The 13,481-nt window shown below is 43.6% G+C and overlaps 1 protein-coding gene across 1 annotated transcript in view; it reads left to right on the top strand.

Moving 5' to 3' along the window:
- LOC126223750 (uncharacterized) overlaps nt 1-12,476 on the top strand; it is a 504,566-nt gene extending 492,090 nt beyond the window's left edge. The window contains exon 3 of the mRNA XM_049942199.1: nt 12,260-12,476. Coding sequence (XP_049798156.1) covers nt 12,260-12,476 — 217 coding nt within the window. The remainder of the gene's footprint in view (nt 1-12,259) is intronic.
- Nucleotides 12,477-13,481: the final 1,005 nt, after the last annotated feature.

Below are 13,481 nucleotides of genomic sequence, written 5' to 3'. Positions count from 1 at the left end.
GGGTGGACGGGAGTGGCAACTATCTCCTAAGAAGGCGATATTATTCTCAATATCAGACAGAGAAAGCGCTCGAGGGCACCACTCTCTGAAACAAACCGTTTCCCAGTCACACGAAAGTGCGGCTGCGCCTCGGAGACGTGTGCCCAATTCCGCTTCCTCGCCTCCCTCCACCAGACACCAAACGCGTGTGTATTGTGTATCAAGCCAGGGATCTCGAAACGACGGGGACGTTTCGTCCAGTCGTAGACCTCAGCGGTTCACAACCCCACAACAGGCCACAGTAGCCCACCCACCACACCGCCACCCCGCACCGAATCCAGGATTATTGTGGAGTTCGGCCCCCAGTGGACAACGCCCGCCCCCCCCCCCCCTCCCTCGAGAGAGTGTTTCTGCAACAATTACCAACATAGCGTAACTGAGGCGGAATAAGGGATACCAGCCCGCATTCACCGAGGCATATGGAAAACCACCTGAAAAACCATCAAAAGGCAGCCCGGGACGCCGGACCTCGACACTAGTCCGCCGGGCGGATTCGTGTCGGGGACCGGCATGCTATCCCGCTCGGGAAGCAGCACTTTATATCGCGCGGATAGCGGGCGGGCGTCCCCTAACGCGTAGTTCATATTGTAGCAGTTCCTTCTTCAAACAGCCAATCCCCACCACTGATCGAAATTCTATATTGCCTCCAAGAGCGCCTGCAAATTAAGATACTAGAGGATTCTGACAAGAAAAGGAGCAAAACACTTTTACTAAAATTGCTATCAGTAACAAATAGGTAACGAAAGAAGTTGGATGACAAGCCCTACCCCATAGCAAATCACTCTCTGGCTACAAGGAAATAGAAGGAAAGCCTGGGCAAATGGGGAGTGAATATCATTCTTTAATGCACTTTTGAATTACAGTTTATTATCATTACAAAATTCCAGATATATAATAACAAATTTTTAAATTAAGATCACTGCAAGGCAGAGATGTATGTACGAGGAAATTTACCGAATATTCTTTACATTGATGAGCATTTGAGCGAAAAATTACGTAATCGTAAAGATATAGGCATTGAATGAAATCGAATAGCTCTTCAAAACTTTTAGTAGTGCGTGCAATTCTGTACACAACCTCAAAGTAACATCCAACTGAACCTCAACTGGGCACTTCCAGTGACATTTAAACTAATTTAATAAGGAATGATTTAAGAAAAAGACGTACACAATACCTGTAATAAGAGGAGGAGGAGATTAGTGTTTAACGTCCCGTCGACAACGAGGTCATTAGAGACGGAGCCCAAGCTCGGGTGAGGGAAGGATGGTGAAGGAAATCGGCCGTGCCTGTTCAAAGGAACCATCGCGGCGTTTGCCTGAAACGATTTAGGGAAATCACGGAAAACCTAAATCAGGATGGCCGTAGACGGGATTGAACCGTCGTCCTCCCGAATGCGAGTCCAGTATGCTAACCATTGCGCCACCTCGCTCGGTTCTGTAATAAGAAATCTGAAGGGGGACACTTTCATATGCACGGCAATTGTAATAAAAAATTTGGTGGCGAAACTTTTACAAAATATTAGGAGAATCTTTTTGTTTTTGCAGGCAGTTCGTACCGGGCGGTAGAACCCATTACATTCCACAAGAACGCGGCACACGAACGCAAATTAACTGTTGTAAGACACACTCAAGACTATTACTACAAACACAATAAAATGACACGCGCAATATAATGTGGCATCAAGTAGTGGAATCTTACAATCTGGAGACTAGAGTTATGGATTAACTGTATCCTTTTCTACAGTACCACTTTTTGCAATATAAGAAAGGACAAGAAAAATTCTTAGAGCCAGATGACATAACAGAGCTAAATATAGTCAATATCATATATGTGAAGACAGTAACTGTTCTCGAAAGATCAGAATACTGTTGATGACCGTGCAGCTTTTCCCTGGATTAAATGATGACTAACTGAAAAACCTCAGATGCCGACAGGTGTTGTTGATATACCTCGATGTGGACAGCTGAAAATGTGCGCCCCGACCGGGACTCGAACCTGGGATCTCCTGCTTACATGGCAGACGTTCTATACATCTGAGCCACCGAGGACACAGATGAATAGCGCGACTGCAGGGACTTATCCCGTGCACGCTTCCCGTGAGACTCACATTTCCAACTGTCCACAATTCTACATATGTGATGTACCTTATAGACATTTGCCCATCCACTCATTACTCGCGCACGCTTTGGCGATTCCAGTAAGAGTTTGGGCAACCTGTGCGCATTCGCACAGACGAATGCCAATGGCTGGGTAGCCTTTTAACTATATATGTGAAGACAGTAACTGTTCTCGCATGAACAGAATACTTTTGATGACCGTGCAGCTTTTCCCTGGAATAAATGACTGAAAAACCTCAGCTGCCGTCAGCTGTTGTTGGTATACCGCATGTGGACAGTTGAAAATGTGCGCCCGACCCAAACTCTTCCGGGAATCGCCAAAGCGTGCGCGAGTAATGAGTGGATGGGCAAATGTCTACAAGGTACATATGTAGAATTGTGGACAGTTGGGAATGTGAGTCTCACGGGAAGCGTGCAAGGGATAATTGCCTGCAGTCGCGCTATTTATCTGTGTCCTCGGTGGCCCACATGGATAGAGCGTCTGCCATGTACGTAGGAGATCCCGGGTTCGAGTCCCGGTCGGGGGGCACATTTTTGACTGTCCACATCGAGGTAGATCAACAACACCTGTCGGCAGCTGATGTTTTTCAGTTAGTCATCAAAGTCAATATCATTTTTATTCATTTACATGAAGTACTAAATTTTTGTTTGCAAGACTGGCACAACCGGTCTGAAAGACAAGTCCACTAATACTAAGAGAGCCCAGGCTGGGCCTTAGCGCTGACCGCAAGAACACAGATGGAGCGTTAAAAGTCACCAAAGGACCAACACAATAAACAGCAAGCATATAGCTGGAAAGAAGTTTCGCCACGGAATACTGAACCCTGTCAAACACTTCAAATGATTTAGATGCAAAGTTTATAGACAGCGGCATCTACTTCTCTCACTGGTCCGCACTGTTGAAGAGCATTGCTCAAGGTAGCGCTAGCGCGGTTTACAAGACGTTCGGCTGGGGTAACTTAACTTCAGCTGCAACAGCGCTCATGCACTGCTATATGCTAGCAACAGCTACAAACTGCCCACTGAATGTTAAAAGGTGGTTCACTGCATGCAAAAATCTTGCTCACTTCTACTGATATCATTTGAATAACATCTTTTAACGAGACTTCCCACTACTAGCAAGCTTCTGGAAGCTACTATAGAAAGTCGCAGTAAAATCTCTGTCTCGTCCAAATATGCCTACTCTTGACATAACTGGGCGAAAGCCACAGTTAAATTAATATTCTTGAAACCCGTGGAATTTCTCTCTCCGGGAAGCTATTACGAAATTATTATGTCGTCTAGCGAAAGCTCTCTCTAAAAACCTTCGCCGGCCTTGTGGCCGAGAGGTTCTAGGCGCTACAGTCTGGAACCGCGCGACCGCTACGGTCGCAGGTTCGAATCCTGCCTCGGACATGGCTGTGTGTGATGTCCTTAGGTTAGTTACTACAAACTAGTAGTCCTAAGCTCTAGGGGACTGATGACCTCAGAAGTTAAGTCCCATAGTGCTCAGAGCCATTTGAACCATTTTTGAAACCTTCCTTTACCGTTGATTTGCAAAATACATAGATAACATCCTTCCAAAGTTTTGTACCGCTAAGCGTATACAAGTTGTACGTTCTGGAATATGATTTTTGTAGTTTTGTTTGAATCTTAAATTCACCTTCTGTATAAATGGGTTCAAATGGCTCTGAGCACTATGGGACTCAACTGCTGAGGTCATTAGTCCCCTAGAACTTAGAACTAGTTAAACCTAACTAACCTAAGGACATCACAAACATCCATGCCCGAGGCAGGATTCGAACCTGCGAACGTAGCGGTCGCGCGGTTCCCGACTGTAGCGCCTAGAAGCGTTCGGCCACCCCGGGCGGCTCAGCTTCTGTATAGATCTCCATAATGCAATTGTGTCGGAAATCGCTTCTTAATTTTAAGTACCGCTGAAGCTAAATTTTCGGGTCAGAAAAAGTTTCGTACGCGATAACGACGGATCCAGTGCTTCGTACAAGGTAAGTGGGAAAACAGTGGGAGCCAACAACAGGATTATTAAGTAAAGGTTAAATTCTGTGATGCGTGGTACTTACTGGAATTAAGTAAAACGTGGAAGGGAGGACCCACCAATATAACTTCCTTTTCACACAACCTGTTTATTTAAAAATATATACACTGTTTTACAGATAGTCGAACGCTTTAACCATAAAACTTTCTTTTAAATGAAGAAATTTGCTAAATTGTTTTGACCCTAAACCTTAAATTGAATAAGTTTTTAACTTTTGCAAAAGAAATCTGAAGTGCTGTTTTGCGAAATATGACAATGATTACAAGACGGCCGGACCTGCAGGCCGCCCGTTGTCGGGTGAAACAGCGGTGTTTACTACCGCGCTGGACACAGTCTGTCTTATTAAATGCCCTTCTGCAACATATGAAAACTATATAAGCACCATTGATGACAAGATTGATTGAATTACTCAAAACAGATGACTTAACCTTTAATTGGAAAGCTGTATGTCCAAAGGTTCGGGGTTAAGATGCGCACCTGTGCTTAAACAAACAGCAAACAATATGACAATGATATACTTCAAAGCAACCCACCTCCTAATTTCAGACGACAACCAAGGTGCGACTGGATCCTTCCCTGACCCTTCTGGCACTTGACTAAAGCCCTGGTGACAGTTGGCTGTTAAAATTTTCAAGGTTAAACTGATTGTCAATTAATTATTAAGACCGCTCTGAAGGAACATCTTAGAACATCACTTGTGAACACTTATTACAAAATAACTCACTCGACGGAACTACAAGATCCAGTTAAAGTACACCGATAATGACAGGCTCTTTCAAACACGGAAAGGAACAGCTTAGTAGAGCAGGTTGTTCAGATTATGACTAAAGACTGCGAAATGCAATTACAATAAAAGAATTGAACCGGTTAACAGCTAAATCTAACCACGAGGTCCCTCTTTCGTTTAAAGGCAACCAGTGCCTTAGTAAAATTCTTCCGGCTGTATTTACGACCAGAGCTGAGTAACTAGAACATTAGTGATCGCGTACAAACCAGAAAGAAAAGGCCGTATAATAGCGGGACAAATTTTCAAACGACAACCAGTGTCTTAGTACAACACTACTGTCGATATCTACGACCAAAAAACCGACCGAGTGAAACTCTGATGGTCGGGTACAAACCAGAAAATAATAGGGAGGGCAGGTAGACAATGAAACAAATCAGGAAGACGATTACAGAATGTTACTCCCCTTTATCAGCAAGCAGTTCCTTGGATCCAAGGTGCGTCGCAGTGGTTACTGACAAGGGAACCTCCCCATCGCACCCCCCTCAGATTTAGTTATAAGTTGGCACAGGGATAGGCCTTGAAAAACTGAACACAGATCAATCGAGAAAACAGGAAGAAGTTGTGTGGAACTATGAAAAAAATAAGCAAAATATACAAACAGAGTAGTCCATGCGCAAGGTAGGCCACATCAAGGAGAGCGTTGGCTTACGAGCGCCGTGGTCCCGTGGTTAGTGTGAGCAGCTGTGGAACGACAGGTCCTTGGTTCAAATCTTCTCTCGGGTGAAAATTTTAATTTTTTATTTTCAGATAATTATCAAAGTTCAGGCACTCACACATAATCAACTTCGCTCTCCAAAATTCCAGGACATGTTCAGATTTGCTTGGACATATACAGAATTTGACGGTCTACGCACGGAAACATTTGAAAACGTAAAAAAAACATATGTTTTGACAGAGCACAGGGGAAACTCTGCGACTCTGAAACTGTTGCATTCATTTGATGCAGTTTATGTGACAAACTCTTATGTTTTCATCACTTTTTTTGGAGTGATTATCACATCCACAAGAAAACCTAAATCGGGCAAGGTAGAAGAATCTTTTTACCCATTCGCCAAGCGTGCAAGTTAGGTGGGTCGACAACATAATCCTGTCATGTGACGCACATGCCGTCACCAGTGTCGTAAAGAATATATCAGACGTGTTTTCCTGTGGAGGAATCGGTTGACCTATGACATTGCGATCGAATGTTTTCGGTTCCTATTGGAGAGGAACGTCCTTTCGTCTACTAATCGCACGGTTTTGCGGTGCGGTCGCAAAACACAGACACTAAACTTATTACAGTGAACAGAGACGTCAATGAATGAACGGACAGATCGTAACTTTGCGAAAATAAAGAAAGTAAAATTTTCACTCGAGGGAGGACTGGAACCAAGGACCTTTCCTTCCGCAGTTGTTTACTCTAACCACGAGACCATGGCGCTCATCGGCTAATATTCTCCTTTATGTTGCCTACCTTACACATGGACTACTCAGTTTGTATATTTTGCTTATTTTTTCATAGTTCCACACAACTTCTTCCTGTTTTATCGATTGATCTGTGTTCAGTTTTTCAAGGCCTATCCACTGTGTCAATTTATAACTAAATCTGAGGGGGTGCGATGGGGAGGTTCCCTTGTGAGTGGTGCCGATGAAAGCCATGTAGAAGAGGGCAGCCAGGCCACGAGCGGTCGTCCGAGAGGAATGTTGTCAACCAAACGAAGGGATGTAGACCTGCTGCTTGTAGTCGATGCTAACCACGGTGAAGTACTACGGCATCTTCGCTCTGCTCAGACCATTCCTGCGCAGCTCGTGGTTTCGGCCATTCGGACCTCGTGACCATCTCTTGTCGCGACGCTACCGGCAATCCCCAAACTTCGTGCCTCTCTCTCGGGCTAGCGAACCCCGTACATATCTCGGCAAGAAAATACCTTTTAAGGACGCAGCCCACAGATACCAACTCTGATATTGGCAATGGGGCGACACTACACCTGAGCCAGTAACGCCAGACAGAATAGCATACTAATGCAATGGCGCCATGGCACATTTGTATGATATGTATTCGACACTGTCGCGGCGGACGTATTTTGCAAAGTGATAGTTACTCGCAGTTTTATATCTTGTGGATAAAGTTAGTTCTGATTGTCAGATCTGAATTCTTTGTTCTAAAGGTAAGATTTGTGGTGGTGAGCTTGGAGATCAGCTCAGTTGTGACGAAAATAAGTATTACTTCTACACAATAGCACACTGAATTATAAAAAAATGCGTTTCGGTACGATTTATTAATATACAGTGGCAGAAAATGGCATGTTGACTTAAATTGAACTTCTTGTAAACAGTACTCAGCAAATTTCTGCGATGTTTCGGTGTTACTGGTTTTCAGGTAATGCAGCCCAGTAAAACCAGGATCTTCGACAACAGCAAAAGCACTAGAAATTTATAACAATCAGCATTAGTCCTCATTTTTCCCCTGGCGTATGCAGGTTACTTTTACAAGGTCTGAGAGGTTCATTTACCTTGACTTTTTATAAAAAGGTTTCCAGATTGTACAAATAGCTGCTATCATTCTTGAACTGTTGACTGTAAGACCACGGATATAACAGTTTGCATATTTGTGTCCAGACGTTGCAGTCTGCTGAAATAATCTATTACAGATGGCTCGATGTTTCGTTAGCGAATGTAGAAACTAATTTGTATTAGTAGCTGATTTAGAGGACTGATGTAAAACGAGCGAACGCTAGCCGTTCTTCACTTCAGTTAACAAATTTTAACAGATGTGCATACTATGTATGTATCATTCCACTCAACATTCAGCCACCAAACGCTGTGGAATCAACATCACACAGGAACGACAACTTATACCAACATTTATTTGTCAAAGAAAGATCGCCTAACCTTTGGTGAAGTTGTAGGAAAAAGGGTTCACAAGCGGAAACAGATTTTAGAATTATTATTTTAAATATTTTAAAATTGAAGTATTACTATAGTGCTAGTTTTCAATAAGGGAAACATAGAAAGCTAGCATGAAAACCCGAAGCTGATTATGTGGGACTATGATTTCACTCGTTAGAATGACTGAAATAAAGTATATGAGTTCCTCATCTCTCCTGCCCGCATCTCGTGGCCGTGCGGTAGCGTTCTCGCTTCCCACACCCGGGTTCCCGGGTTCGATTCCCGGCGGGGTCAGGGATTTTCTCTGCCTCGTGATGGCTGGGTGTTGTGTGCTGTCCTTAGGTTAGTTAGGTTTAAGTAGTTCTAAGTTCTAGGGGACTGATGACCATAGATGTTAAGTCCCATAGTGCTCAGAGCCATTTGAACCATTTTTGAACCTCATCTCTCCAGCACGCTGTTTCAAATTAAGAAGAGATTCAGAACAAAGAAATTCGCATTGAAGAATGTTAAAGGTGAGATGCTCTGAGTACGGACTGTGATATATGACTAACATCACATGCTATCTGCGTTTCTGCATAAGCGACACATAGATCCTCAAACCTCTTAGTCAGATGAAAGCCAGGACGTGAATGCCTACAAAATTCTTTGTGTCGCATTCTCAACTGCACACCGAGCCCAAACACCGTCGGAGAAGCGACAGCGTGCTTGTTTCCAATGTAACGACATGTACCCTAAAGCTTAAAATGGAGGTGAACTAAAATTTCTCTTTCATGGCTTGCTAATATGTGTATCGGTGCTATCAGGTTGATACCCGATCAAACTGTCTCTATATACCGAATGGCACAGCACACACTGTGCTTATAGTGGGGGCCATACACTATATTGGCCGTGTTGATATTTTTGTGGACGTTGTAAGATTATTCCCGCGCTGCAAGGCAAAGAAAAGAGCTGTGTTCCTGTTAACATCCATGCTGCGTAGGTTCTTGTCACTTCTCATGCAGGCACTTGAGGCCTTAGGGGATTCTATGGGCGCACATGAAGATCTGTACCAGGAAATCGCCACTTTACGATTTGGCAAGCAGACTAAGCTCACTTTTCACTGGGAGCCTCCCAACTGCCAACCATAACTTGAGTGAATCTTTTCTGCCGCAACTGGACAATAAATACAGAGTGCACGGAAATTCGCTTCCTCCCAATTTTTTTTACTGCACATTTTTTAATTATAAAATCAACGTAACTGAGCTGATACGTATTCGTAACGGACCCCTCCTCTGACTGAATATCATTGTGAGATATGTCACACGATATTGTGTTCGCCTGATCTCGGAAAAAATGACACCCTCCGATAATTCTTCTATTCATGAATACTATACTACACAATGAGTTATTTCACACTGCCGTTGACATAAGATTACACGAATAGTATAATTCTGTTAACTTATGTGAATATAAGCAACACTCATTACCAGGAATGCAATTTATGTTATGCGCCACTGACTTCTGAAGATTTACAATTTTCAAGTTCAGTACCATAAATAACTGATGATTATCGCGAAATACACCTTCATACTCTGAAAATGAGTGCTCCACTTCACAAAACTCAGTCTGGCATATTTATAGCGGGACACATAATCTCACACTCACATTAGCATCCACTTCTTGATGACTATCTGACACATTTCAAAATTTTAATCTGGTTTGAAACCAAGCATTGTTTTCAAACACGTCTGTGTTTTGTAACATTTATGCTGCAGATGCACTAAGACCGCTAATCTTCCTTTCGACATCGAGAACGGGCTGAAATGTACAGAAGAAACCGTTCCTTCTCAAGTTTCTCAACTGTGCTGCTAAGGAACACAATTTAGTAGATATATAGGGTGAAACAGCTAAGACAGTCCACCCAGAAAACCTGACGAGACCAAACTCTTGCACTTGTTCCAGTTCACCGAACATGGACCGCGAGATCCTAAAAAATAATTCAGATACGACGCCAAATTAAAGAATCCTTGATAATGCGCAAGGATTAATGGTTAGTATGACCCTGGAAAAAAAGCTTTCCTGTTGCGTCGTGTAACTATTTTGAGAAGAATTAAAATGAATCATTGTAAATTCTTGACCTCATACATTGATCGTTTCGGGATACAGTTCAACAAGAAACTGAACATACAAGGGCGTGCTGAAAAGTAAGGCCACCGAAATTTTATTGTGTTTTCAGGGTTAGTTAAGGATTACATGTCATGCAGATTTCTCGGTCAACTTTCCCATTTCGCTGATGCAAGTTGCGACCTTCTGCCATTAACGGGCAATGAATTCTAGTGTATAACATGGCGGCGTGTAACGCCGCTACGTCGGAGTAGTGCGAGACCCCCAGAAAACTGAAAGCATAAATTCGAATAGTTCGACCACACAAGGATCATCCTCTCCTTAAGCACGAGAATGCCAGACCACATACGAGCGCTGCGATATCTGCAAGAATACGACACCTTGCGTGTATTTTCATCAGTCATTCATCACACAGTACCGACTTGGCTCAATCCGACTTTCATCTGTTTCCGAAACTTCACGAATATCTTCGAGGACCGCACTTTGATAACGAAGAAGTAGTTCAAACAGAGGTCAGATTGTGGCTCCGTCAATGAACTCATCCATTTCGAAGTGACGGTATCTTCAAACTTTTCCCTTGTTAGGAGAAATGTTTATCGCTAGGCTGACTACGTTGCGAAATTAATTTGTAGACATGAACAAAAAAGCTATAAAATGCAAATGACGCTTGTTGTATTTAAAAAGCCTTACGAGTTATCACGTAAGAGACTCGGAGGCGTTACTCCTCAACTTGGCCGACGTTGTGAAACTATTTGACGCTCGTAATTGTCCTTCAATCGCTGTTCCCCTGTCTCGTTACCAGATACTCTAGTTCTCCTAGTATATATGCTCGTTCTGTTCCCAGTTTCTGCTTATAAGTCATCCAAAAATCAGCACAAATTAATTCCCCAAGCTCACAGCAAGTTCGTCCATTCATCGCCAACAAAGCTGTACATGCAATAATTGTGAAGATTTACAATGTATGTTGATGGATACACTCTCCAGGTGTGGTGTAGCTTGAGGTCGCTGTGAAGCCAATCCTATTTTTGGACATGTCCATCTGCACTTAGATTACCCTTAAATTCTGCAACATACTGCTGCATATGATAAGGTGTTGTTGCTTTTTATTTAAGCACTTTATTACTGACTTGCACGATACAGCACCAGAAATGACCCACAAATCTGTGAGTTGGAAGGAAGGTGACACACATGTTGCAATAGCACAGTGCACAAATAAATCACCGGGCTCTGTGGTTAAAATAACCGATATTGATAAAAAATAGTAAATATTATGTACAATCTAGCTTCTTCTCCCACACCTCCCCTCTGTGTGTCCACCTTTCCTCCCTCTCTGCGTCCACCACATCATCCCACATCTATCTGTCTCCTCTTCCCCACTCTCTCTGTTACTTTATCTCTACCTGCCCATTTCTCTGTCCATTTCCTCCACATGCCGCTTTCTGTCACACTCTCCTCCCTCCCTCTCTCTCTCTCTCTCTCTCTCTCTCTCTCTCTCTCTCTCTCTCTCTCTCGTCCCTTCCCTCTCTTTAAACATAACCTCCTCTCTTCTACTTCCATCTCTGCTTCCTCTTCTACTTTCTCATCAACCATCTATCCCTCTATATCTTCAACCTACCTCAGTAATGTCCCCTCCTCTTTCTATTTATTTCCTCCTGTCCCTCTCCATGTTCATCTTCTCGTCCATCCATCTCAACGAGTCCGCAACCATGGTCATCATCACATATAGTACCTGCAGTATAATTCAATTAAGCAGGCCAACACTGCTCCCAAATGATGCACCGAAGGCAAAGCAGAGGTACAAAAAGTAATTTGTTTGCCCCTGATGTATAGGTTGCCACGCGAAGCTGTTCCATAAGGCAGGCCTACGAGTATACTGCACCAACACACTTGTCACGCAGGGCACTCTGACAAGTAATCTGTTCTGCAAAGTAGACTTATTTGGCAGGCTGATACTGTTTCCACACAACTTGATTTTCCTTCAGGGCAGCCTACATGCCAGGGGCTGGAAAATCACGTTTATGCCTGTATCTCCATTGGTGTTGATCCAGATCCCTAAGTGATGATATTTATGTGGCCACCTCAGCCAAATATGGTTGAAATTCGTTTTGGAGGAGATACAGGACATCTGACACATACACTCTTCTTCATATATGTGACAGATAAGTGAATATCAGGAATTTATGTAACTACAGAAACGTGTTTAAAATATTTATTTGAATAAAGATTATTTATTTTCCTAAAATCCTCCAGCCACGACACCTGTTACCTAGTAGCGGCAGCCACGGTGACAGCTGTGCTGCGGTGTTGCAGCGTGGACGCACGCGGGCGCGTGCCGTCGCACTGGGCGGACGACCGGCGCCTCGGCGGGCGCTCCTTCTTCCGGCTGGCTGGCGACCGGCCTCCCGGCCCGCACCTGGCCATCGAGGGCGTGCGCGTCGCCGACGCCGGCTCCTACCGCTGCAGGGTCGACTTCCGCCGATCGCCCACCCGCAACTCCGTCGTCCGGCTCACCGTAATCGGTGAGTGAACACAGACGTCCGCTGACGTGCGACCAGTGATGACACATGTTCACGGCTCCCGTTGAGTCCACACCTCTTTGACGACTGAAACCTGTCACGATCTTTCTTGTAGTGTGCACCATACCTCATGGTCTGTTACACAAACATTAACTGAACCTGTCGGTATGGGACCGTCGACTTCTACCCATGACGTGCTGTGCGGAGGCACCACATTTTACGAGCGAAGGCAGTAAGAGAAGAGGGCACTAATAATATTTTATTAGAGTCTACAGCCCTTTCTTAATTGTAGATTGTGATGAAGAGTAGCTTGTGGTCTAGACTGTGTCCGAAGGTTACAAGTTGCTTGTGAACAGGTGAAGTGAGTGAATGTGATATCATGACAGTAACTATAATACTATTTATGATGGATATGTAGCGCATTTGGATTCTAATGAGTAGTTTATTTTATTTATTCAGATCAAAGCACCTCTTCATGCAATTGTATGGGTGAATCAGCAAGACTGAATTTCTGTCAGCTACCGTGACGAGGTTCTGCGATTTCATGCACAATAGTTGCGAGGTGCTGTGGAAGTATTAACAGATGATAATGCTCGACCTCATAGAGCAAGGGTGGTTGCAAAAAATACAGACATGTACCTACATAATAAAATCTATACATTAATTGCTTACTTAAAAAGATTAGCGTTACATCTTATAGAGCATAGTCTACATCGGTATACGATAAAAGGATGTAAAGGCAAATAAAGATAACGATGATGTCAGTATAAGATACTAAAGCACATTATCTGACAATCACAACGGTTCAAAGCTAGTGGGCATCATCAGTGGAACATCGTTCAGAACACATTCTACATTGGTTTAAATCTCCATAGTTTGTTGAACTCCGTTACAAAGTGTTAATTATGTAGAGTAACCTCATCTTTCTGCAAATGGTCTTTTGACCTCATCAATCCAGTTCTGTACTTGTTCAGAGTTACCCACATGGGCCATTCTTCTGTGAAACCAGCAGCTTT

Source organism: Schistocerca nitens, chromosome 1 (assembly GCF_023898315.1).
Source record: "Schistocerca nitens isolate TAMUIC-IGC-003100 chromosome 1, iqSchNite1.1, whole genome shotgun sequence".
Classification (NCBI taxonomy): Eukaryota; Metazoa; Arthropoda; class Insecta; order Orthoptera; family Acrididae; genus Schistocerca; species Schistocerca nitens.
The sequence above is the reverse complement of the archived record's forward strand: the minus strand, read 5'-3'. Positions and strand labels throughout refer to the sequence as shown.